This window comes from Parambassis ranga, chromosome 24 (genome assembly GCF_900634625.1).
Source record: "Parambassis ranga chromosome 24, fParRan2.1, whole genome shotgun sequence".
NCBI classification, from domain to species: Eukaryota; Metazoa; Chordata; class Actinopteri; family Ambassidae; genus Parambassis; species Parambassis ranga.
Window position 1 is genome coordinate 5,762,332 of NC_041043.1, and position 27,370 is coordinate 5,789,701.

The 27,370-nt window shown below is 42.2% G+C and overlaps 3 protein-coding genes across 4 annotated transcripts; all 3 read right to left on the reverse strand.

The window, feature by feature from the left end:
• Positions 1–414: 414 nt before the first annotated feature.
• On the reverse strand, positions 415–10,733 carry si:ch211-225h24.2 (testis development-related protein). Its single transcript, XM_028396704.1, has 4 exons — positions 10,386–10,733; positions 6,082–6,138; positions 1,992–2,107; positions 415–1,586 (listed from the first exon to the last, which is right to left on the reverse strand). The coding sequence occupies exons 1-4, from the start codon at positions 10,470–10,472 to the stop codon at positions 1,148–1,150; spliced, it is 699 nt and encodes a 232-aa protein (XP_028252505.1). The 5' UTR covers positions 10,473–10,733; the 3' UTR covers positions 415–1,147.
• Positions 10,734–20,531: 9,798 nt separating this feature from the next.
• LOC114428355 (syntaxin-11-like) lies at positions 20,532–23,078 on the reverse strand. The gene is made up of 3 exons (XM_028396701.1): positions 23,002–23,078; positions 22,798–22,901; positions 20,532–21,810 (listed from the first exon to the last, which is right to left on the reverse strand). Exon 3 carries the CDS (start codon positions 21,803–21,805, stop codon positions 20,903–20,905), a length of 903 nt encoding a protein of 300 aa, XP_028252502.1. The 5' UTR covers positions 21,806–21,810; positions 22,798–22,901; positions 23,002–23,078; the 3' UTR covers positions 20,532–20,902.
• A 941-nt stretch (positions 23,079–24,019) lies between these two features.
• On the reverse strand, positions 24,020–26,524 carry stx11b.1 (syntaxin 11b, tandem duplicate 1). 2 transcript variants are annotated; one of them, XM_028396702.1, is made up of 2 exons: positions 26,135–26,524; positions 24,020–25,123 (listed from the first exon to the last, which is right to left on the reverse strand). In XM_028396702.1, the coding sequence occupies exon 2, from the start codon at positions 25,114–25,116 to the stop codon at positions 24,220–24,222; it is 897 nt and encodes a 298-aa protein (XP_028252503.1). In that variant the 5' UTR covers positions 25,117–25,123; positions 26,135–26,524; the 3' UTR covers positions 24,020–24,219. The 2 variants fall into 2 exon arrangements, with proteins under 2 accessions (XP_028252503.1, XP_028252504.1); XM_028396703.1 differs by lacking the exon at positions 26,135–26,524 and adding an exon at positions 25,830–25,854.
• Between the last annotated feature and the right edge of the window lie 846 nt (positions 26,525–27,370).

Sequence of the window (27,370 nt, forward strand, 5' to 3'; positions counted from 1 at the left end):
TATTTCCACAGGCTAATGCTGGATAGCTAACTGGAAACACCAGCTTTTGATGACTTTGTTATGAGGCTGTCACTGACACTTAAATCACCCCACTGTTGTCTGTTCTGTGTGTTTCCTGACAGCTGTTTGTTCAAATGAAGTGAGACCTCCAGAAACGGCAAAGCCCTTAAGGATCAAAATGAGGTCCACAAATACTTTGTTACAATAGAGATGGAATAACAAAACATTACTGAGACGTTTAGAGACTGACAGACTGTGAAGGTACTCGGTTCTATTAGAGCCATTTACAACCCTACAGAACCTGAAGGGTTAACCTCAGACCTCTTTCCTCTCTTCCCCTTGCTGCAGCAATAAACAAATCACATAATGGCTTGGTTGAATGGTGCTAAACAAATGTAAATAAATGTACAGCCATTACAGCATTAGGTCATTTTATTGATACAAGGCACTTAATAGTTCGGCTTTTATATTTCCATCGTTACCAGGTGTGTATATATTCTGCATTTTAATCACATCATCAAATTTGATGGCAGAGATTTTTGATAATTATTTGGTTTTGTATCAATAAATGAATATTGGGAGCCCAGATACAACTCTGATATGACATGAAAACAGCATCACCCACACACCGCCACCACAACCTACCAAACCCACCCAAGAAAGCGCTCGCTCTCCGTTTACACACACACACAAACCAGCATACTCGCACACACACACTGATATTCCATATCTCATAGTCGTTCTGTGATTGCACACCATTATTGACATGACACGTGTTAAGGCTTCAGTCGATCTGCATAGAAAGGTAGGAAGTGAAAACCAGTGAAAACAGTCTTCAGTAGCCGGTTTTCATATTCTTCATCAGTTCTCCTGACTCTTCATACTAAACAGCTTACTAAAGCAGGCCAGTGGATATCACAGTTCAAATGCTTACAGTAGTTTAAGGCTTTCATTTGTTCAGATTTATACTTTCATCCTTTTTGAAAAATAAATCAATAAAAAGGGCTAAACAAACAAAACAAACTTCATGTGTTCACTACAGCATCTCAACACATTAACATTGTGTTTTTTTTATCCAGAGCTAGACTAAAAAACAAAACAAAACAAAAGTATATATTTGGTTCAGCTCTTCACTGATGTGTGTGTGTTATTTGAAGCCCTCCCACGCACTCTCTGACACTATCCCTCTGCTCATCCTGCTGATGCCGGCCAGCTTGACTTTGGCACGAGCCGTCCACGTGACGGCAGCCGTTGAATCATTGGAGTCCGACAGGTTAGCGTAGCGGGAAGAGTCCTCCTCCAAACCCCGCCCTCCCCACGAGGGCAATTCCAGCGGGATGCTCAGGGAGTCGGTTAAGGACACCGCCAGCTCCCCCCTTTGGTTCTTCTCCACCACGGGATCATCGGTCACAGTTTCAGGTAAGTTCTCCAACTGTGGCGGCTCCCAGCCCTCCATCTTCTCCAGTTTTTTAGCTGGTGAGATCTGCCTCATCGTCATGGTAACATGCTCCCAGAAACAGTGGCTCTTCTCCGGCTTTTCCTTCTTCTCCTTCTCTTTCTCGTCGTCTTTGATTTTCTTGTGAGACCTTTGGGTGAGATGAAGAAGCCATTTAAAGGACCTGAGTGAACCCCTCATATCTGAGTTATAAATAGGACCGACTGGGTGGGGGACCTGTCAGACATCTTAACACTAGTGACTCCACTTACAGTGAGTCATTGTATAGGAATTCCTGCATGTGTGATTAATGAAGCTTTTCCTCTACATACATGTTCCACTTCCTCAAGAGTTAGAAAGCTAATGGCTGCTGGAAAATGAAGCTCAGACTTGCACATAAACAAATACAAGTGGTTAGACATAATTTCTCTGACAAGTCAAGTGTTTTTTGAGCAGTAATGACTCCTTAGTGCACGTCTATTACCGTGATAGCATGAAATAAAATGGGCAGCTGCAGCTGCTGTGGAGCATTGGAGAGAATAAAAAGATGCCTCACCCTCTGCGGTCAGCCAGCTTCACTCCTGTCAACAGAAAGTGCTCGTCATCTTTAGAGGAGAACATCTTCTTCTCCTTTCTCTCCTTCTTGGACATGATCTTCTTCACCTTGGCCTCCTGACAGAAAACAGAAAACAGAAAAGTGAGCGTTTGATTTCGAATCACAGAACTGAGATGATCGCCCTCATCTGTTGCATGTTAGCTCCTTATCTCTGATGCCTGTTCGCCTGTGATTTATGCTCCCTGCAGAGAGGAGTTTCATTAAGTCGGCTCCACAGGAATTTAGAAGGGCAACATATGTTCAGACTGATGATCGTGCATTTTTGGAAATTTTTGTTTGAAGTAATGCAACAGGCTCTGCCTCACACCTAAATCCTCCCTCTGCCCCTACACAAGAACTCTGAGAGTTGAGAGTAATGTAACTTCGATTCACAGTTCTATGGACTTTTTTTCTCTCTCTCTGTGTGTGTGTGTGGAACAGCAGACTCCTGGCCTCTCCTTTCTACAGTTGGCAGGGGTGGAACCACATCATCCATCTTTATTTACAGTCTACAGTATGGACTAAAGCTCCTCTTGGATCCTCTGCTAGGAGATCCTGGCTTACTGTTTCCAGATTCTATGATAAACTCGCTGCTGGCTGTAGCTTTATCCAAACAGCAGTATCCCTCCAAGCCCTGCCAAGACAATAAATTATTTCCTATATTGCTCAACTATCCTTTTAATGAGTTAAATGCCATAATTGTCTTTGTGAAACTGTCTGGACAGAAATCTTGAGTGCCATATGTGACTTGGCCCGAGTGTTTGGCACATTTCAGTGGGAGACCCTCCGTTCCCTCTGAAACTCCCGTCACATCGGAATTCCTCCCTGCCCTCGCTGCTTTCCACCGAGCACAGACACGGCCCTCCTCAGCGATTATGGAACAAAGTTTTGGCTTTGTTTCTCGCCTGGGAAGAATTCCCAATGTCAACTGTCAAGGTCATAATGTTTACTCCTACTCACATCCGTGCCTGCCTTCGCTTTTCTGTACATTCTCAGCATACACAACATCATTTGATTGAAGACTTAAACCCCGGAGCACCCTTTAAACTGCTTAGTTTATTTGCTTTACCTATAGAGGAGGAGGGGTTCGGTTCAAAGCGGTGCATTCAGTGCATGGTGCAGGTCGAACAGAGGATGCAGCAGCACATACAACAAGCAAACAAGGAGCTGGACATGAGCACAAACAAAACAGGAACACTGACAATAAGACCTGCCGCCGGATCTGAGCTCAAGCTTCAGAATGTCAAGAGTTTAGAAAAGCTTTTACAGAACAGTGTGTCCCACACAGCAGGCTGGTCACTTCTCATATTCCTGTCAAATTTGATAGATTTGTAAGCACTTCGTTCAGTCAAACAGTCTGACGTTGGTATCTCAGAAGGAGACAGGCCCTGCTGATAAATAAAAAAAACATATTTCTATTCATCCTTAAAATGCCTGTGGGTAAGCCCGCTGCCAGTTTCTTGAGGTTTATTATCATCCAAAAATATTTACAAAACTTAATCTCAGCTATTTCAACACCCTGACTCTACTCTTTCTCGATCCGGCTCTGGTTTTCCTTGCACCGTCAACTGTAACCTGGATCAGATTTGCAGAACAGAAACCAGAGATGCCAAAAGAGAGCTGCACATACAGTATGTGTGTGTGTGTGTGTGTGTGTGTGTATATTCCAGCTGTGCGTGCACACACATACAGAGGCCTGCCTATTCACTATTATCTCCAGTATTAACCTCCAGGCCTCTACAGCCAAAGCAGCTCAATGACCAGTAATCTCTGCGGCCAAAAAGGTAAACCAAGCAGCTCGCCGGCTCTCTGTGTGGGAGCTTTACCTACAGCTTCATGCTTGGCAGAACAATAGCTCCCTTATTGGACTGAATTCTTCTTGCCATACCTCTGTTGGAAGCTGAGGGATTAAAAAGACATTTAATGCTAGAAATGCTGTAGAAACTGTAAGCTATCAGACATTCATTCAGGGTGTGTAGAGATGTAATCGTTATTTGAGCTTTAGCGCTGGCGGCTCTACATGTCTTAATCTACTCATGCTTCATGCTATCTATCTCGGCTGCAATTTAAACTTTGCTTTCATCATATTTTCATATTATTTACCTGATAAATCACTTTCAGATTTTGCTGGAAGTTGAAAATGAGCTTAGTGTAGCTGCTTGTTAGCTTAGCATAAGGAAAACAGGGAGCTGAAGCAACTTAGGCTCTGTCACAGTATGTAAGTACAACAACACTAAGACTGGTAATCAACAGTTTGTGATTTATGCAAAGTGTTATTTTCTAGTATTTGTCTAGTATTGTCACCTGATGTTTTATCCCCAGGTAATTTAATTACAGATAAGGGATATGAGGGCCAAGAAATGTGCATCTTTTGGCCTATAAGCTGCATTTTAAGTCTGTCGTGTAACAGTACTGTCCCATTTTGTGCAGCTTGAAATGCGGTCTAGAGAAAATATTCTCCTTCTGCATTAATTGAATTTACAGTTACAGTCTGAAGAGCAACTTCAGGTGCTGCTGACAGAGTACGATCCTTCTTTTGCTCTTCACGTGGCCAAATTGCCCGCATGAAGCCAAAGATCACCAGCAGGTGTCTGGTCAGTCAGAACCATGGATGTCTTACAAGTTGTGCTTGATGAATTAGAATAAATAGTTCATCTGAGGTAACCTCTTTCATGTGTCCTAATATGAGCATGAAACAACAGAGGGTAGAAGAAGTGCAGTCTTGCACAGTATCCGAACAGTCTGTGGCTATTTTCAGCCTTGTTTTTCTTCCACGGTGATTGTTCCAGTCCAAAAAGCACCAGCTCCTCGAAAGAATGCCGTGTTTCCTTCCCTTCTCCAGCTCAGCCTCCCCTCTCCTCACAAACAGGACAGGTCATGAAACAAGTCCTGTGTGTGAACGAGGTCGCGCGTACAGTAGCTATACATGAAGCAGGCAGCCAGCCAGAGTTCAGACACAATAAATGGCCTGTGTGAGGTTTACACCCGAGCTTAACGTGCATAGAAGAGTTCAGAGGCGACCACACCTCTGAGTAAAGCCCTGCTGTCAGCACAGATTATGAGAAGATACAGATCTCCTCTGAACAGTAATGAGAGGAAAATCACCCGCACCAGCAAAAGACAGATGTCCACAAACCCACATCATACAAGCCTTGTTTACACATGCAGAGAGAACAGGGGTGATGAGAAAGTCTGGATCAGCACCTGTAAAACTCATCAAAAGTCAGCTAAGAGGGATTCAGACCAAGTCACACCATTAAATCTTCTAATGTGTTTTAATGTGATTTTACATATATATTCCATCAGTGTATGCTGATGCTTGGTGATGTCTAATGTCTTTCTTTCAATAGTGCGTTTCAGCATATAGTCACACAGTTTAGAGTGAGTGGTAGATTACACTCTAACTTCATTATTTGAAGTGTAGCACTGCAAATAAGCTAAGTAAGAATCCATGCTGTTTTCATGGTGCTATATCAAAATAGGAAAAACAATAAGCTTAAATTTTTCCTCTTATCATAATGTGTGATTGCCTTAAGCCTTCGCCAGACTGCTTTAATGGCTTACCAGCATTATAATAGGCTTTATTTAAGCAGCTGGTCGGTAACGTGAAGTCTCAGTGTTAAAAATGTTTAAAGTACATACAAAAATACATAAAACAGCCCAGGATGAGCTGACTGCACGGCCTCTGTGTGACTCAGGATGAGAATAACACTACAAACACTGACACATACACCTTAACAACAAACCAGGCATGTTTCCAGTGATAAGGATAAAGCAGCAGATGATAGCTGTGTTTACAGATAAACACTGTAGCTTCTGCGGTCCTCTGACCCTCAGCTGTACTGTCTTCTCCTTTAAGACGAAGAGACAATCTGAGTGTGAGCATGTGTGTGTGTGTGGATTATTGAGCGTGTGCGCATGTGTGAAAAGATAAGAGTGCGCTGGCTATAACATTCAGGGGTTAAACTGCGTAATCTGAATATATGTTTGGGAACAGATAGTGTGTTTGTGTCTGTGTTACGTCCAAATTGACTGTGAAGTCGCTGTTTACCTTGGATCCTGTGGTGACAGCTTCCTCGTCTTCTTCCTCTCCTTCTATGTCTTTGTCCTGAAACACAACACACACACACACAGTGAGTTAACACAAATAGCAACCCCTAAACACAACACTCATTACATTTACACTAGGGGTGGTGTGTGTGTGTGTGTGTGTGTGTGTGTGTGTGTGTGTGTGTGTGTGTCTTCCTGTAAAATAGGAGGCAACTGTTTTATAGTTGTAACATAAACAGACTGTGGTAGGAGGGCGTGATGGAGGGATGGATGGATGGATGGAGAAGCGGGGACGACAGGAGGAAACCACTGAGCTCTGAGGGCAGGTTTAAACAAAGGAGAATGAAAACAAACCCATGACCTGCTGCCTTAATGGTACTCAACACTATTTGGATTTAACAGTTATTTTGGTTCCATTGTGTTTCAGTCCTGAAGCTTTTTTTAATAAATCCTTTGTGTGCATGGTGCCAAGTATTTAGAAATGCAAGAAAAACAAAGAAAAGCATCTAAACAATCACACGTCCTACATTTACAGCAAGTGTTTTTAACTGAAGGACATTACATCACATTACTACAAACCTCTATGATCAGTAGTTTTACAGTCTAAACATCCATTTATGGTTTTACTCCTGTGTCCGTGTATGCAGCATTTGTTTACATAGAGTTAAGGGTTATGAAAAATTTGAGCGGTGCTAGGCTACACAGACACACTAATGCATAGGCCTCTGACAAGTGCACAATACACAGGCCCTGTGTGATAACAGCACGTCATCTGCAGATTGGTTGAAACATGCACTAAAAACAGCCACTGAATCTGAAACAGAAGTAGTATAATCATTCCAACAGCTGTCTTAGTACACATCGTGAGTCTATGTGACGCAAATTTATCACATAGTTGTCCTGACCTGCACACCTTGCCCCCTTTTTGCCAAACTGTAGCCTGTCGTTCTTTAATCTGACTGTATTATCTGTGTTTGGGGTGCAGTCCTAACATCATCTCTTTGACCCTGGCTGCATCATTGTTCTGAGAAAACACTTACATGTAATCTTTTGACTGATAATGGAGCTTTACTGTACAGTATGTTTGTCTTAAAGACATTAAATCATAAGAAGAGGGCAGTGAAAGACTGAATTCCTGCTATAAGAGCCGCTAACAGCTCCATGGGAGAGAGGAGGGGAGGTAGAGGCTGGACATGTCTGAACATGGTCTGCTGAGTCTGTGCCACCTGAGCTGATCAAAGACACACTCTCACACACTTATTACTGACTGTGGTGAGAGAGTAAAAGCATTAACAACTTCAGCAAAGGAGAGAGTGAGGGGGGTGAAAAAAAAAAAAGAGTTCTTATGTCACACCTCGGGGGGGGGGGGGGGGGCTCTGCCTTTGTGTGTCTTTTTTGTTAAGTGTTACAAAACTTAGTTTGCCAGGCGATAAAGGTGTAGTGTGAATTTCAATAACAAAAGAAGCAGTGTTTGCACAAAGCCCTCTCACACAGTGTCGTAGTATCCAATATAAAAAATGCTTATTTCAACCAGGGCAAGAAAACAAAAACTAAAGCTGAAGTGCCAAAAAAACTGCAGTCCTTTAAATAGCCGCCTGTGTCTGCCTCCAAAAGGCTTAGATCTCCTGTTAGACACAACAGCTGTCCAAAAGTAAGAAATCAGACTGACTCATTTCTAAAAATGCTCCAAAATCCACTCTCTGTGTCTGTTTCCAGCTGTTCTGCTAAGCTAAGCTAAACCTTCTCTTGTCTTCATATTTATTAGAAAAAGAAAATGAGCCCATTTATCCAAATGTCCAAATATTTCTTTAAATTTTAAAAGGATTCAGACTAAGCCCATTTTTTGGCATCATGTCCTGTGGTCTCTCTCCTCCTCCCCCCTATATGACCTGATGACTGAGACATGAGGCCGTCTGAAGTGTTCCTTCATGATCCCACTTCACAAAGGTGGTGGATTTAGAATGCCTTTATTTAAGTATTCAGGTTGTATTAGCGCTGTAAGCCACAGACAAACAGGCACACGCACCTTCTGCAAGCTGCTGAAGTTCAATAGAGGCCAAGTGGTGAGAAGGCAAGCAGGCACATGGCCTGCTGTTGCCCTAGAGCGCTGTGCAGGGAGGGAGGGAATGAAATTGACTTCTGTCTTTTCTTTTTTATCCCTTTCTTCTTTTCTCTGTCTGTGGATGTATTATCCTTTAAACCATCTGTCTGTGCATGTCTGCATCAGATACAGACAAAATGTAAATCATTTTTTCAGCCATTAAGGCACAGTGACCAAAAAAAGCCAAAAAAAGTGGACATAAGACTGTAAGACAGGACCACAGTGGAGGACTTAATGTTACAGACACATGGTTATTGGTTCTTATTGGACCACCTAGGTGAATGTGGGTGGAGAAAGTCAAAGAGGATTTGAGGGTCCCCAGAATGAGAAATGTGACTCTGTCACCTGATCAGACTGTGGCAATACTGCACACACATGCTAATTTCAGTATGAAAACCTTTGAGTTTTTAAACGCTGTCATCATGTGCTCTAGAAAACTGACACTATTTTCTCATGTATCATCAACGAGGGGTTTTCCTTTCTAACGTGTTTGCATGCAGGGTGTAAACAGGAAGTATTATGTGGTTTGATTGCCTTTTGCTTAAATGTGTATTATGTGCAGACAGCTGTCACTGCAGCACTGAGATTCTGAAGACAGCATGTGATTCTAAATGTATTTATGAATATTGGACAAGAGATAGATAGAGCCCAGTCCTCTGACTGACAGTCTGCTGCAGGCTTACACTGTATATACGAGGATGTTTTGGTGACAGGCACTGCTGCTGCAGCTCCTCCTCCTGAGAGAGTCAAATCAAGATCAAACTTCCTGCACCTGTCCCTTTCACCTCTGACTGTATCTGTGCTTCATATGTTTCTTCAGTACCGCTTAATGTTCTTGATAAATCATTTTTCTACTCCAGTCTGATGTGATTGATCATTGGATCTGCAGAAGAATGTAAAAACAGAATAACAGTGGTATCCCTGCAATGTGGCCATGACGTAATAAGGCCTTCATGTGCGCTCTCCCTGCATCAGACGGTGCAGCTATCTGGATTTGAATAAGGGGAAGGAAAGCATTTCCAGACTGCATTATCACATCGTCCACCCTGGCTTCATCCTGTATCACTGCTGGCCGGCGCTCGCCTTCTTTGCTGTGTTTACAACATTTTATGATCCAACCCCCGACCCCTGGATGTGCTTTACTGCCATGGCGACTTGAGGAGTCATCCCCTGATGACTTTCCCAGGGGTCCTGTGGGGAAGTGGCTGGTCTCTGGTCTCAGATCAGTTCCTACCAGCCCCAGTGAATCTAGTGACTAAACTAAACTGCAATAAGAGCTGCATGCGTTGGTTCCCAGGATGGAAGTCAAGAAAGGCCAATAAAACCCAGCCAAGGGTCACTCATATTAATGTTATCATAACCAGCAAATGAAAAATGATGGGAATGGGTGTCCCCAGTGGTCCACTGTATGACACATATACTGGCATCATTTCATGGTAGTATGCTGAAAGCCTAAACTCAGGTCATGCCACCCACAAACCAAGAAACCTTGATTCCTTGTACAGCTTAGAGAAGCTTTTATCACACATATGGTTCACTGATTAAACAACACAACCTCCACAATAGCACATTATTGTGATTCCAACGTTCTTTATCTCCCCAGAGATTCAGAAACAGAAAGAAGGCAACAGCATATTCCATGACTGCAAGGATTCAAAGGGATAAAAATGTCAGGTGTGTGTGTGTGTGTGTGTGTGTACCCCTCAACACTGTGACAGAGCCCAGCTGTTTGCACACACTGATACAGAGGCTCTTTTAGACCTCATACACACACACACACACTGCTGATGCTCACCTGGGATATAAGGGTACCACATAAACACAACACAGAAATGTATAAACTCTACTGTCTTAAGTGCTGCTTGCAGTCATAACTCATCTTACCACACACATCTGAGAGTTCATCTGATGTACTTCTCTTCATTTGAATGCAGCACAGAGAACACAGGTGTCTGGCTGTGACAGTCTCCTCTCGGCTGAACTGAGATGTCTCAATCTGAGCCTTAACTTGACTGTAACTGTCACTTCTTAAAATTAAAACAAGTTATAGGTGAGACTAGGTTTCCAGACCTATTTCTTATTCACTCATATTTCTTTATACTGACTACAAAATCATAAAAACCTTTTTTATTTTGCTGTTGTCGAGCATACCTGCCATACTGTTACATTAGACCCCCTTGTTTCCTGCCTGTCCGTGCCATTACCTTGTAGGAGTGATGATAGTGCCAGGACATGTCGTCCTCCTCTGACGCATAATCCACCAGCACTTTACTCTTGGTCTTCTTGAACATATCTCCACTTGTCGCTGCGTCAAATAAAAAAAAAAACAAACAGCCGGTGCTCTTCTGGATAGATCTCAGCGACGCGCCACCAACCGCCTTCAACTCTTTGTGCTTATTTCTCCAGCAACAAATCCAGCAGAGCCCTCTGTTGAAAACAGCTCATTCATAGAAGTGCCAGGACTTGGATAACCCTTACGAGCTGTTTCGTAAGCGTTTGGCGTGTGTTTGGTGCGTTTTTACGCAGCTGGACCACCACCACCACCACCTGGACCTCAAAGCAGACGTCGCTCCTCCCATAACATCCCCCTCTATGCTGCTGCGGTTCCTTCAAGCTGCCACGGCAGAAGGAGGAAGGGGGTCATACGTCTCATCTCTGGCCAATACAAGCACGGAGTTACGCGTTCATGCAAAAATAATATTACATTTAAAAATCAAAAAGAAAAAAAAGAAAAACATCTTAATGGATATTTGGAAGGTGTCACGGTGAAAACACCTCTTTTAGCAGGAAGCCAGACATTTATTCTGCTTTGGATAAAAAGTGATCAGATTATCACATAAAAGTGAAAAATATTTTTAAAAAAGTTAAAATGTGAAAAGCAGCAGCTGTTAGCTGTTATTTAAATTTACAATATCCACATAAAAGGTAGAAAATAGTCTATATGGATACTGTGGGATATTGGAGCTGCTTCCTTTGGACCCACAGTGATCCACATGATTAGCCTTTTAAATGGATACCATTGTCTTTTTCTCCAATGATTTATCATGCTGATCAAAATTAAAGGGACATTTCCCCTCAAAATTAAAAGTTTATCTTGTGGCCTGCAGTGCTGCTCGTCCATCCAGTGTGTGTGTGTTTAAGTGGGGAGCAGACATTTTGAAATTTCTCTATTAAGATAGAGAAATATTCAGCTTGTAGAGCTCAAACTGCCTGTTGCCAAAACATGCCATGCATGCAGAAACAGCAACACCTCTGCAGTATAGGTTTACTACAGATTTACCTAGATAGCTTTGTCATATAGGACAGTCTGTGGGTCTTCTTGGCTAATCAGTTCATCATTTCCTTATTAGACATTTATTCTGCACAGACCTCTACAGCAGTTATATGCAAACAAAAAATACATTTTGCGTGAACTGTCCCTTTAAGTAAATGGGCTGTAATGCTTGGGGTGTTTGTTTAAACCCAAACCATCACAGCTGAAAAGTTGTATTTAAAACTTTGCTGTGATGAACTAATATTCTGCAACAGATGCTGTGTCAGTTTCTCAGTTTGAAAGTGGATCATGAGTTTTTAAACAGTCTGACCTCATAGTTACTGCAGACAGAGACTGTTTGTCGAATAAAGTATAAGCCACTGTATTTCACTGTATTTGATCTCTCTCCCTCCCCCTCCCTCCCTCTCTCTCTCTCTCTCTCTCTCTCTCTCTCAAAGCTCTCTGACGCCAGCGGAAACAAATAACACATTATGCTGGTGGGCTGACCTCTGAAAATAGCCTCAGTTTAGCTCTGGTTAAAACCACTCACCTGATTCAAAGATCCTTAAATTCCTGTTTCAATGTGCACCTTATACAGTAAGTCAGCAGGGAATGTAGGTTGTTATATGTGTACGAATTCACACAGTCTTCTCATCATCATTTTCTGCCTCAGAGGAAAGTGGATGTTTTTGCTCCATGTTGCACTTAAATTGTTCATATTTACAATTTAAACATACTTCCCAGTACTGAGAGCCTTGGACAGTTTTTAATTAAAAAATAAAAATAAAAAATAAAGTTTGGTGTCAGCTCCTTGTTAGCGGCAGCTGACACCAACCATGGCTGGCTGTTGTGTGTCCATCACACGTCAATAGGCAGGTCAGTGACCTGTGACACCAGAGGTCATCACTGGGTCAACTGTTCACCTGAAACCAGGGCTTAGAAGGACATTCCCACATCATCTCTGCAGAGGTTTATTTAGAGTGGAGGTGGCCCTGATGGCCACCATCCTTACTCGGCCCCTGTTGATTGTCGTTGACAGCTTATGTGAATCTGTACACATGCAGTCCATTTGAAGGATGAAATAGCCATGTAGCTTTTTTTTATTGTCTTTTTGAGATTTTTATTTAAATGTAACAATACTCAACAGTGCCTGAAGGGAACACCTGCTAATGTGTCCAATCAAATTCGTTGCTTTTCAGTAACTAAAGAGTTAAACAATGCTCTATGCTCATGGTATATACTGTATGTGTGTTCATGTGTAAGGCAGCTGCTCTTCTCACAGAGACAGCAGGTCAGGCCTGACAGGTCAAACAGTCATGGTGGGGCACAGCTGGGATTATCCAACCTGCCTGGACACAGATGTACTGCACAGCTTATACAGCAGATCTGGGAGGCTGTCTGCCAGGATGTGTGCTTAAGTTCTTTGGTGTGCCTCACCAAGAAGTTAGTGCAAGGAAGAGATGTTTGTTTGGCAGAATATTTATTATTTATTTATTATTGGATGCACCTCGTCTTTTGGATGGTATTTAATGTGGATGTTCAGCTAGAGGCTTCATAAAGGTGTTAATCACAGCTTCTCTACAATCATTTAAAGCTCCTGCAATCATGTTTTCTTGTTACAAGATGTACCAGAGTTTATCTTTTGTGCTATTCAGGCATTTAAGAGTGCTGAGGTCAATGTTTTGGCTTTGATTCATTCTCAGTCCTCTCATCGTGTTCCTTTGACTGCACTACTTGGCATCACTATATCACACTTTGATAAGGGTTAAAAATGAGTGGGCAGGCTTTGATAAATATTAGTCCCATAAAAAAATCAGTGTATAAATAATAGTGGTCAGTTTTGTGCTTTAAGCATGTTTCTGTTACCTTCAATCAGCCAAAATATAAGTATAAAGAACATTCACTGTATAGTGTAGAAGGTTAAATTAAAGAAATTAAAAATGACAAATACTCACATTTTTACAACCACAGCTGACCAGTATTCATTCATGTAGCTATGAGGTCACATCTGATTCACATCTGTACCTGTGAACAGTAATTTAGCTTAACTTTAACCTTCTCTAACACACTGTGTTTATTTCCTGTCGTGATCACACAGCAAACAGAAGGAACCAGCTGAGATGAATCCGTGACTCAGCATTTATCTGATGAGATTCACAGGTCATGCAAACTTTGTTGGCCAGGAACAGAGATTAGAGCTTTAATTACAGCACGTTCACAGGCCAACTCACAAAGATGTTCCTGTGAGACTCCGCTCAGCCCAGCTGTAACGACTTAAAGCCCAGACTGTCTACACTTTAAGTACACTATGTTCTGTGAGTGATAAGACAGAATTTGAGATTGGGCTTGTTTATTGAAACATTAACCACAGGAATCATTAATAGCTGCTGTTTCATTTTTTTTTAAATAGCAAATTGGTGACTTTTATAGAAAATGCTCTCAAAATAGTTGTTGTTTGTTTTGGATGTTTCTCTTATGATTAAATGTATATAATGAATTCTCTCGTCAATGTTTTTCTTCCTGACAGTAATCCGGCCAAGTTCAGGTTGCTTGTGCATAATTGTACTCTAAGCCATGTTTTTGCTCATCTACTCACAGCTCAGCTTTAGTTTTAGCCTGTGGACATGTTACAGAAGTATACTAGTCAAAGGTTTGTAATTGGCTGCTCAACCTCAAAAGGCACCATTCACAACAAGGCGATTTTGAGTCACGCCCCATCTACTTTGCACCTAAAATAGCCTGGATGTGTGGTGGCATACACACCTTCTCATTAGTGTTTAGGAACAAGGTAAGCACATCACGCATCCGCCCCAGCTGCACTTCACCCTGTCACTGTATAAATAATATCATGACAAAAAAACCACTAAATCATTACATTCAAATGGTGTTATGGAGGCTATCTTCTAAGAGATGTATTTGTGGATGTGTACGTGATAATAAACTCCTGTTCACACGAGTGTTTTAACGAGCTCAGGGTGGGGAGCACATTTAAAACGAGGCTAAGCTCTTCCGTTGCTGATGAAGAGCCATTTAAAGAGAGGAATAATGTGCTGCGTCACTGAGGACATGCACACAAACATCCAAATCCACCGGCCTATAAAAGGAAAGAGCTTCGTCATGCCAGAACATGTGTTTGTGTATTTACGTGAGTTTCCAGGTCTAATTATGTTCATTTCTGAATGAAAAAGCAAGTTCCCAAGAAGTAAATGTGGATCAGAATAATACTTTAGTAACATTTTCAAATGAAATTTTGAGGTAATGGTCACAGTGCACAGTGTAAATAATATGTGTAAATAATCCAGTTTTTTTCAGATATTGTGTCAACCCTGAATCAGATTTCATTAAAGTCAAGTCAACAAAAGTAATTTGACCCTTGAGAGAATGTCTTTTGGTCTCTATAAAGAGGTCAAGGGTCAAAGTCTGCAACAGAAGAGCTGCCCTGGAGCTCATAGTGATTCCATGTCTTGTGCATGATGTTTCCCAGCATGGGACGAAACTCTGCAGCCACTAAGAAAGTGATTCATGAGAGGAATGTGTGACCTGCAGCTGGGCTGATGCTCTTTCTATATGGAACAAACCTATTGACATTTCCTGAACAATAACTGAGTCCTTCTGCATTTACACTCTCAGGCTTTCTTGTTAGACGTGATCTAAGAGGACCAACGCCGAGCAGGTGCAGCTGCAGGCTATAGCAGCAGGTTTGTGCTTTATATCAGGCTGCTCTGAGAGTTAGCTCTCATTTGATACGGGTAAGGTTTTGTAAAGTTAGAGTTAAGGAAACACAAAACTTAAAAGTACTCTCCAGGAGTGTTGAGCTGTGGTGGAAAAGACATTCAGCTCTTTGTTGTTGGCTGCTACAGACGGTAACAAGAGCCTCCTGAAGAGACAGCACTGAAACACAGACACACAAAGAACCTCTGTGTGTGTCTATGTGAACTTGCAGAGAGTTAGAAACTGTGTATCTGCTCCGGACTCCTCTCCTCCCGGAGGCTGGGAACTTGATAAAACCTTCCAGACGGACAGGGGTGTGTACTTGCACTGAAAAGCACTCTGATAGTGGTGTGAATGTGTGTGAAGCATTGTTGAGGTGTTGCAAGCTCTCGGTATATTTCCACATATTTTCTCCATAAAGCTCAGGCTGTAACCCTGTCTGGATCCTGCTGGGGTAGATTTGGACTCGTTCCCAAAGCAGCTTACATCTATAAGTGGGTCAGAACTCAGTGGCTGAACCTTCACTGCAGGCTGGAAGCTAACTACGGTAGCAACATTAGAGGTGACTGTTTGATGAGCGGGTCGAGAGCAGAGCAAAGATGAATCAACACGAAACAAGGACACAACGTAAACATATAAGCATCCATTCAGAGGGACCTTTTGTTAAACTTAATGCTACATGGGGCAGTGGACATGTATGAAGCAGCTTTTATTTTACTGTATTATTTTCTATAAATATTTGTTTCTATAATATTTCTTTGCTTAAATAAGGGATGTAACACTTCACCATTCACTTGTGTTTTCCAGCGTGCACATTTGCACACCCTGATGGATGGAAGTAGAGCTGATGCACTTGTTGCTTCAGTGTGATTAAAATGGCTGAAAATCTGGGCTGACCTCTAGTGTACAAAGAGAATATTCTTCGATGAAAGCACAGTTCTACTCTTGATGTTACACACAGTCTTAAAATCATAAAAACATTGAATTTAGCTCTATGTTAAAAATGTCATAATTAAAACTTTACCTTTAACTTTAACTTTACAAACTTTATTTGTATAAATAGACACATTACACCTCAGATAATATTCCTTTAGTGGCACTGATGACCATTTTATGCCTTTATTACACATTTATTTCACATTACACTTAACTAACAATAACTTCTATCATCTATTTGAAATCCCTTTGTTCAATTATAACTGAAGCATTAATAACCACAGTTCTTGCTCTATCACGCTGCTTGCAAGCTGGTCTAAAAATATAAGAGGATCTGTGACCTCTTTATATCCTACTCTCTTTTATATACACATAACCTCTAAATTGTTATGTACATTTACAGTTTAACTGCTCGTTTTCTTTATACATTCACATGCTGTCATAGTTTTTCCATTGAAAAGCTTAGTGCACAACAGCAAAACAAACACAAGTCTACCTACATTAGGAGACCTTAGTGGTCATTTCATCTACATTCATCTGGTTGGACAGTGACATGCAACTGGGAGAGATCCGGGTGGATTCACATGTCGGTTCAGGTGGCGTCCAGGGTGGCTGTCCTGGTCGCTCTGCCTGACGACAATAAACACAGCAGTGCCGTGTGTCAATTCAGCCGGATGTCGCCCAGTCCAGCTCACAACACAGGCTGGCAGCACGTCACACATCATGCTCTACTAATCTCATTCAGCGTGCAAGTACATGACATAGTTACGTACATGACAATATACAAGTTATGTACACACACAAAAAAGTGCAAAGTAGCATTGTTGACGATTGAAAGTTCTGCCATTCATCGTGTTTCTGTTTTCTTTGTGCAGCCAAACATGTTACTTGCTTCTCTGGCATTTTGTTACATCAGAGAGAGGTATCAGGACCTCACACTGTCAACTCCAGAACCAACAGTGATTCTCTGAGTTGAAGATGCTCCTGTACGTTTCAGTTCTGTCCAAAACAAGCGGAACACCGGCTGCCCTCTGAAAGACTCTGTGTTACATCATCAAAACAGACAAAATGCCAGAGAGAAAAGTCGCAGCGATTAAAAGATTGAGGATTTTGGATTAGATTTGTTGAAGCTTTGCTCATCTGTGTTTAGCGTCTTTAAAGACGTCGATTCTGAGGGCCGGTTTGGACTCGACATATTTTCCATGATAAGGCACGGGAAACATGGGGGGCGGAGGGGACTGTGGTTCACGTTCAACATCAAACTCGTTCAGCAGAAACACACCAGAAGCTGCCTTTCAGTTTCACTGCACATCAGTCACATTCAGTAAAAAGAGGTAGATTAGAAAGTTTCACTCTTTACTGCACTAGCAGAGCCTTAAGGCAACAAACTTTTCAACTCAATAACACAACAGAATTATTATAAGTCTAGAACGTGGACGACATGAAACTTGAACCACAGGAAGGGGATTATCGATGGATGCACAAAGAAAAGTCAGAAACTAAATCTGGGAGCCTCTCTTCAGTCAGAATTGATATTTTGGGAAATATTCTTATTCTTTATGTTAGAAATTGAAACCAGATCAACAAGAGCCTCTAAACCTCACTAGCAACTGATAATTTGGATACAAACAGTCAATATAACAAGCATATTTCCCAAAAAGTGTATGTGTATGTGTGTGCGGTGTGTGTGTGTTTGGTTTCCATCCAGCTCATCTGAAGAGGTGACTCGATGGCTTGTAGTGCAGTGTGAGTTGGCGGGAGCTGTAGCCGGACAGTCCAACGCCCATGAGGCCCAGCAGGAAGGCCATGCGTGGCATGGCGGGACCCTCCCGGCTCTGCAGCACAGTCTGGGCTGCCTGTGTCTGAAAGAAAGAGCAGCAGTTGTCACCACTCATGCAGTCACTCTGGCAACCAATCATTGCCACCAGGGACAATGACAGCTTAGGCAGGGTGTCAACGGTGCTCATCCTGATTCTGACCATGGTGGAGTCTGCGATGAGGTGACCCCCATGGGCCTCATCCTAGTGATGGTCTTACCACAATAGATAAAAATTCAGTTACATTCATTTATTCTTGTATGTTTGACTTATATTAGCAAACTCCCAATTCCCAATGAGACTGTCTGAAAAGTTGGCAGTGTTGTTTTGAGAATTATCAAACATGACTTGACATGACACAGATAAAACAAACACAAGCTGTTTACTGTAGGTTTCTAAAGCCAGCTGTACATCAGGGTAATTGGGAACACAGATCTCATGTTATTCCTCTGCAGATCCAATTAGAGGGCATTTAGCTGACCCTGGAGAGCTAAGGCATCCCTGATTCAAATCCATTCAAAGATGGGCTGCTGTAATCCTCTATTCTAAATCCTGCTTCCACAGTCACACACACTCAAACTGTGCACAGTGATGAGTCAGTGGTTTCTTTTCTAATGAGCCTTCAGTTTATTGATAAGAAAAATCTACTTTATATCTATGTTAACCTTGATACTATTAATACCAAAAGCAACATCTTGAGATAAAATCCACATTCTGCTTGCTACGGTGCAATCACAGGGACATGTGCAGGGTCTGGACACAGGAGCTCAACAGTTTGTTTATAGTGAAGGCTCTAATGGAATTTCCTCTGCTACGCATGTCCCTTGATTGCCAAGACCAGTCATTAATCTATCCAAAGAAGAAAATCATCTTACGCACCTGGAGGTATCTAATATATCCAGGGGTCAGTCGAGGGATGCGAAAAAACATTGTTGTTCTCTCCAGTGTTTCACCACAGCAGCCCTCTTCTCTTAGTCCTCGGGGCTCTCTGCTAGGCAACTTTAGCAACAGCAATCCCTTTGCTTCTCGGCCCTGTGTGTCTCTTTGGACTCTGTCTTCTCCTTTGGGCTGAGTGTGGCTACAGCAGTCCTCCCCGGTGCCCAAAGACCCACACACACACTCACACACTCCTCATTACACCAACACACACCTGCACTCTGATGATATTCCCTGGGGCAGTCCAGCCTCTGTTGGTTGTATATAAAGCCTCATTGCATAAGCTGGTCACATGGGTTTGAACAGCATCCGTGTGGGTGCATTTGTGTCAGTGACGGATTAGGAGATGAGGTGGATTATTTTACTGAGAGAAGTTCATTGGCAACTAATTATACAGGGAAGAACGGTACAACCCCATCAAAGGATGACAAAGAGACACCGTAGTGACGTCTGCAGCTGTTTGAACAATTAGGTACAATTAGAAGGTTATCCCAATTACGACAATAGAACACAGGAGCCTGGTGCTTGTGTCGACAGGCAGGCACAAACATTTCACCTGACTTAACATCAGTGCTGATGTTGATGATTCTCAGTCATACAAGTCATTTTCATTCAGAAGGTCAAAGCAAGGCAGCTTCATCAGTTCTGAACTGATCAGTTCTGAACTGATGAAGCTACTTGGAGGGAGCAGTGAAACCTCTTTAAGAAAATTCTACAAGCCCAGTAACTTGCTCCAGCTTTCTGATTGAAGGTAACATCTTCAGTGTTACAGAAACACAGCATGTGCTGGGTTCTCAACTACATGGTAGAAAAGCCTATATATATCAGACATGCAAACTCTGTCCTAGTCACCCTTATTTCACCACACATGAACACGAAAAGTGTGCATTTCCAGGAAACTGAACAAGCCTGTGTGCTTTACGTGGGAATCACAGAGGCATAGCCAGAAATAACACACATTCAGTCAGCTAGAACTCGGACCTGGTGCCAGTGGAAGATCAGGCTTACCTAACTGACAGTGCTGGAGAAAAAGCTCCCTCTGTTGGTCAGTTTAGGGTAGTGCTATGTACAGTCGCTCAAGCTAAAGGACCAGCAGCTCCTGGCCTGTCATTCATCAAGTCACTGACAGACCCAGTTAGAAACATCATTAATCACAGTCAATGGAAATGTTTATTAAATGTTGCTGTACCTAAATAACCATAAGTTCAAAAGATGTGGTTATGAATTCTTCCTGAGTATACTCTTATATTACTGCCGGTCTTCAGTATGTAAAATTTAATACAAAAAAAACATGATCTGAAATTACACAGGCACTTTAAACAGAAGGAGTTGCTAATTTTTAGAGATATAAGATTCTGTTATGAATAATTTAACAATTTAAATCTTTCTTTATTAAACAGAAGATAAATCATTAAACAATCAAGAGAAGCCAGAGAAACTTATATCTATAAATGTTGCTTATTTTGTGAATTTTGTTGCTTAGATGTTACTGTTGGCCCATATGAGAATACGGAGATAATGACTTCCCTAAACATCAATCTTCCATTCTTCAGAAGGTCATGAAGTATTATTTCAGATCTCTGATGGAGTATTACTGCTGTCTTTTATCAAGTGTGTCATATTCCTATAATCTATATAACTTCATCCACAGGCTGGTCATAAGCAGTCTTTACCTCATAATTTGGCACTAGTTGCTGAAAGTAGTTATTTCTTATTCCAGACTTACTTCTAGCACTCATGACTCAGATTCTAGAAACTGGTGAGTGACTTTCCCACATGACTCGAGTAACTGAGCTGATGTTCATCCAACGACAACAAACAGATTTAAATGTACTGTAACTGCATTTATTTTGTGAGTTAGTGGAGGACTTAACCTCTCCATTTTCTTCTATTAAAATGTAAACATCTCTTTTGCACACATACATACATTATTTTTTGAACTCTCTATTAAGGATACTATAAACTAAAGATATTACTGCACGTCAGTTTCATTTCTTATTACTGTACACGATTTAATGTTTATTTTAATTGTAACCATCCTTAAAAGTACATCATGTCAGACTCAATTCTAAAACGTTTGGTTGTGTGACCAACAGGGTAGACAAGGGCAACACTGCAGACAAGGATTCTTCCTCTTGTACCTGATGGCCTTCCTCATATGAAGGTTGAACTTTCCCACATAATCCTCAGTCTTACACACATTAACCTCGATGTTATTGAGAGTGGAGCCCTGCTCCTCCACTAGCATGGCCATGACCAGGAACAGCTCGTGGATCTCCTTCAGCCGAGTCTCCAACTCCACCAGCTCTTTGTGTCGTCCCTTGATGTCGTTCAAGGCCATGCGGCAGGAGCGTCCGCCTTGTGTCTGAAGGTTCTGGGACAGTTCCATCCAGCCCTCCCCACCTTTGTTCACCAGTGAATCCAGCTGATTATCACTGATCTCTGTCCCCATAATGGATGCATGCCTTTGGATCCTCCCCCTGCACATACTCCTCTGCTTTTCCTCTGCCATATTGTAGTCACTCATGGCAGCATGGAAGGCACGGGTCAGAGTGTCATACTGCAGCATGGCGATGCGGCTCACAGCACAGTTGGGGCCTTCTTTCTCCTGCAGCGCTTTGCTGTCCTCACCCAGGGCCTGCAGGTGACTGTACAGAGTCTCTGCACGTTGATGGACCCCTCTTGCAATGGAGTCAGAGTCCTTTTTGAGAAGGCTGAGGCGGCGCATTGAGGTGCCAAAGCGCTCATTGTTGGTGTTCAGTCGGTCCACCTCTAACCTGAGCAAGGAGATCTCCTTGCGGATGGACTCAGCCTTCTTCAGGATATCATCAATAGCTGAGGAGTTTTCAAACACCACTGCTTCCTGAGACAGTGCCACCTTGTCTACATCGTATTGGGACTCATAACAGTCTGGATCATAGTCCTCGTGCTCCTCACTGATGGTCTGCAATCTCTCCAGCATGTCCCGCATTCTGCCTGAGAGGAAAAGAGATCATTAAATACATGGGTGACCTCTACACTTAAGCTGTTGGTCTAATGTTAAAAGGACTGTTTCCTGTACACATGTCTCTTCACATTCTTGCATTTGTGTCAGATTTGGGTTTCTGTGAAGCGTCCACCTTTTATTTATCTAGATTGTTTTAATGAAAAGTTTCAGAGAATTTCAGGCTAGAACTACACCTGGAAATTATTTCACCAAGGAGAGACAGCACACATCTGGATGAAAATATTAATTTGGCCAGTTGCCTTAGGTGGAGCAATAAAGCACAACACATGCTGGGTCATGATTCAGTTGTAGTGTGGTAGCTTTTGGAGCACCACAAAATTGGAAATTCAGATACACAACACTTTATTAATCCAGATGGGCAATTGATTTATAACTATTTATAACAAATCTTGATAGATTAATACAACATAATACTGTATATACACAGATTGTTTGGTTTTGAGTTGAACTAACCTTACCGAACTGCTGCAACACAATGACTGCTCAGTATCTATCTTTGTATCTTTTGTGTACAGCAGTCACAACTCAGTGCAATGGAATGTCTTCATTTAAACCAGGAACAAGGAAAACACAATCTTGGTGAAAACTCAGTTTTGAAACCAGGCTTAGTTTTATGTAATGAAAAATGATCATTTATCTATTGGAGGTTTTCATAGATTTATTGTCATTTTATGCTGCACAAAACTCCCAAACAGTGGTACTTGAATGATGAGGTTATCTTGACATACATTCTAGGCTTCACATCCATTTCCTCATTCCCTATTGGTACAAACAGTTCTAAAAGCTGCAGTAAATTATGAAATGTTTAAATACATCATTCCTCCTCAATCATATAACTTTCCAAGCTGTCTTTTATTAAATGAGTCTCGTCAGTTATCCTGTTGTCTCCAGGTGGGAGCACTTTTCCTGAGAAACATCAATCAGACATCATTAACTCCTACATTATATCGTCTTACCTCTTTGGGTCGTTGACTACAACAGCACAAAACCAAGGAGATCCTCTGTGTGTCTCATCTGAAGTGTTCAGAACAATGCGCATGGTAAAGCATCTTGTTGTATTCTGATGGAGGAAGTTAGCTGTCAGCTTTCTGCTCAGCATGTCTGTGACTGCCACCCCTTCCCTGGTGACAGATTTAACCCTTCCCACGGCATCACACTACCTACTTCCTGGAAGGTAGATGCATTTTTTTCCAACTTCTGTTCAGAGCAAATTAAACACCTGGAACAAGTGATCGGGGGAAGTCTGAGGACTTCCCAAGGCACAACCAGCTGGCATGTTTGTTAAGTGATAGCACCTGTGTGTAGATGTGTAGGGGGTAGTCAGAGATAGAAGCCAATCATCAGCTGGATCAATGCCTACAGTGTGTCTCTGGTTTTGAGTGAGAACATTAATGTTACATTTAATTCTTAGTTTCACTGTGTAGATGAGGCCCAGAAGAAATTCAGACTGCTGTATTTTAATATATTTTTATATTATATAATGTACAAGACACCACAGAGGAAGTACAACAAAAAGCCTATTATCATACATCATTGCATTAAGTGTGATCCCAGCCAACAATAAATCATAAAATATTTAATTAGGATCGCCCCTTCACAGGAGACTATGTGGTCAACACACAATGGCTTATTCATATATCAAGCACAGCTCTACATTTCATAATTTATATGCACTGTGATTCTGAAAACACATTTCAATCAAAAGGAATAAATTGTTCACCATTTAAAACCTTTCAGCCTTATGTGAACTATCATCCCTACTCTACTGGTGCATTAATGTGTAGTGGTCAAGTACGTGACCTGTGACGTGGCAGTTTACTGTATCAGGGACCATTTTGTTCAGCAGCATTCAACACGCCTTCTACAAAGTATTTCTGGGAGTTCCAGCAGCTATTTTCCCACATGGAGACTCAGCAGGCTGTAAAAACATCACAATATTTTCAAGTCTGCATCACAGCCCAGTCTGGGAGGAATTGAAGGTGGTTTGAGGTACCCATCTCAAACCTTACATACAAACATGAGGGAATTCCATAAATACAGTTGATTTGTTGTCTGCCGGTCAGTGCAATACTTGACTATATGACTTATGACTATACCAGCAGAAACCAATGCACTGTATATCAGATGCTGTGTGCCAGAAGTACCAGGATGTTATATTGCATCTAGTCAAAATCCAGCATGCTGATCTGACCCACAATGCATGGTGCACAGACCATGTTAAGATCATAACAATAAGTTACCTGAGCTATAAGAAATTTGTTTCATCGGACTGTAAAAAACCTTTACCCTTCTTGCCTTTAACCGAAGGCCATAAATATATTTGTTGTAGGATTAAAGAACACGTTCTAAGGATGTCACTCTAGTGCTCACTGCAGTCATTAGTCGACACATGGAAAGCAGCTGCAAAACATCTTTTTAAATGGATTGTTTCTGTCGTGACGTTTGGCCTTGGAAAGCTTGACGAGAGCCTCCTGTATGCCTTCATCCGTCTTCTGAACATTGGTCTGGATGGTGTCGAGCATGGGGCCCTGCTCCTCCACCAGCAGGGCGATGTCCAAGAATATCTCATGGATGCCGTTGATGCGGGACTCCAGGTCAATCAGCTCCTGGTGACGCTTCTCAATCTGGGACAGAGCTGATCGGGCCGTTTTACCTTCAGTTACAATGTTGTCATTAAAGATGTACCACTGGCCTGTCTCTATCATCTCCTCTAAATCCTCTCCCGTCACCTCACGCCCCACTATCTCCATTTGCCTCTGGATCTGAGCTTTGCAGTTTTCTCGATGGCTCATCTCAGCCTCGTTATAGTCAAACATGGCATCACGAAAGCCATTGCTGAGACAAGCATACTGGGTCCTGGCTATACGTGTGATGGCAGAATTTGCACCGTGCATTTCTTCCAGCTTGTGTGTTGTGCCGTCCATATCACGCAGATGCCCCAGCACCCCCTCAGCTCTCGCCTTTATATCAGCACCAATAGCATTGGAGTCTCTCTTGATGGTGCTCATGGTGGTGGTGCCATGGAGCATGCGGGAGTTCTGCTCGCGGAGCCTTTTCACCTCCAGGCGGATAAGCTGGATCTCTCTGTGGATTTCTTGTGACTGGGAAAAGACTTCCGCCAGAGCGGGGCTGTTATCAAACACGACAGCCTCATGGGGCAACTCCTCCTCCAGGTCCACGTTACTGAAGGAGTCGGAGACGGTGGACTCCGCATATTCCATCGGCTCTACATGGCCGTTGGACATCTCCTGCAGGTGGCTGAGTCTGTCCCTCATGGTTAAGCTGCAGAACAAGCAAAGGTTAAGCTGATTATTGGCAAACACACATTGGTAAAGGATGACTGATTAAATCTGACAGAGGGAACATCAATAATATATTGATGGTGTAAAATAATACAAAGGCATATCACAACATTAGTGCAGTGTAGTCAGAACATTGTTGATTTTTTTACTGACATCTTGTACTCAGATAGCACAGACAGCTAAAAACATTAGCATGCATGTATGAAACGCAAATTTTAAAGTAGCATAATAAGAGCTGCCTTATTATTATATGTATGTCCACCTATCACATTCTGGAATTTCATAACTGTCTTAAGGTTGATAAAAGAACAGGTCACACTCAAGCTCCAACACAACAAACACGTCTAAACACAGCCGGCCTCTTGTTTAAGCTGTGATGCATCTCTTTTCCTTCTTCCTTCTAACCCACCCAGCACCGGCCTAACAGGTTCTCCAGAGAACAGTCTGAGGTGTTCCTTCTCACCAAACTAGTTCTTTCAACTATCAGTCTTTATCCGCATGTTTCACTGTGACTTTTAGTCCAACAGAGCATCACATTCCAGATAGATACGGTTATATCAATGTGGGCAAAAACAAATAAAAATCCATTGTGAGGTAAGGCAGCTGGTGACATCACTGGAAGCCATTACAAAGCCTGCTGGTCAATCTCCTGCATCTGATCCCAGCTGAGAAAAGGCACCAACTACCTGATTACAGCAGTCTTTAGGCAGAAATCCTGTGGGAAGGGCATCTGAATGTAAATTTGAAGTAAAAATTCTTGTTTATATAATCTGCAACATGTCGGACTCAAGATTTCACTTCCAATGACGCAGAAATAGATCCTGGTATATTGTGGGTTACTGGAGGTAAATATGTAGATTAAACACACTAAAAATACTAACATTAATTTTAAAAAGCGTATATTGATGACTGGTTAGCTGCCCACTAGATCAATATGTCACAGGGTTTATCATTTCATCTCCCTAGGAAAGATTAAAGGAGGCATGCTCACCTGTTTCACTCTGAAGTCCACAGATCTGAAGTGATCAAATGTCCGCTGATGCCAGGTGACCCCGGTGTCTCAGCACCATCCTACAGGTCTACAGTCGACTGCTCTGGACAGTACGCGGAGCAAAATGTCCCCACATGCGTAATGCAGCTATCTTTGGAGCCAAAGCTGGAATTCGTCTGTGGCTTTGTTAGGAAGATGAATTCCGCCACGTCGTGCGACTGCACTGATGTGACTGGAGGAATGAAGCCCGGTTGGTTTGGCCTTCTTGCAGTGACGCCGGTGCAAGGTGTGTGAGCAGCAGGTGTGTGTGTGTGTGTGTGTGTGTGTGTGTGTGTGTGTGTGTGTGTGTGTGCGTGAAGTAACAAACTACACTTGTGTCTTTCAGGATGTTCTTAAACATAGGCCTAACTGCTGAATCAATGTGAGGAGAATCTCTGCATCGATGTTTTTAGCAACATTCCACCAAACACTTTAACCATTGAGGCGCAGTTCTATTCTGGTGGTTTGATGGCTGTGATAACTGACAGAACCACACCCGAGCTGCACTGATCAAGTGACGTCACGACTCTCCCAGCCACGCCCAAATGACTTCAACAACCCTGCATGTGTGTGCATGAGAGTGATTAGTTCATACACAAAAGCCACTGTGATTTTCTCCGTTTCTTGCAACATATTATAGACACCTGCAGATACACGCTTTTTACATGCACCTTTTTAAAGTAGCCTATATTATTATGGCAAATTACTTAAAGTCTCTGTAACCTTGTATTTCTGCACACAGTTTTGATTAAAAGAATTATTAAATTGTGCACAACCTAGATGATACAGAAGAGATGAGTTGGTCAGTGTGGGACAGCTGATTCTCATGTGACTGTACAACTCAGGCCTCCACCCCACAGCCTCCCTCTCTTTGGAGGCTGTCTTTGATCAGTTAATTCCAGTGTGTCTCAGTGATGTATAATAAGACTTAGTGTGATGTTGAGTTAAACAGTTAATTCAAGATACTTCTGGTCTCTGCTTTCATGTGGCTAAATGGGGCCGAAACACAGTTTATTGTCTGTGTCAATATGGGATATCAACACACGTGTTTACAATTGCGAGCCTCTCCGTCATCTGACGGTGCTGCATTCAAGCATCCCTCGGAATTTTAATGATAAACTTTCAACGACCGTGAAAAAGTCATTTATTAGTCAAATATAAACACGTTTCAAAATACATTGCGTATTTTTGTTTTTT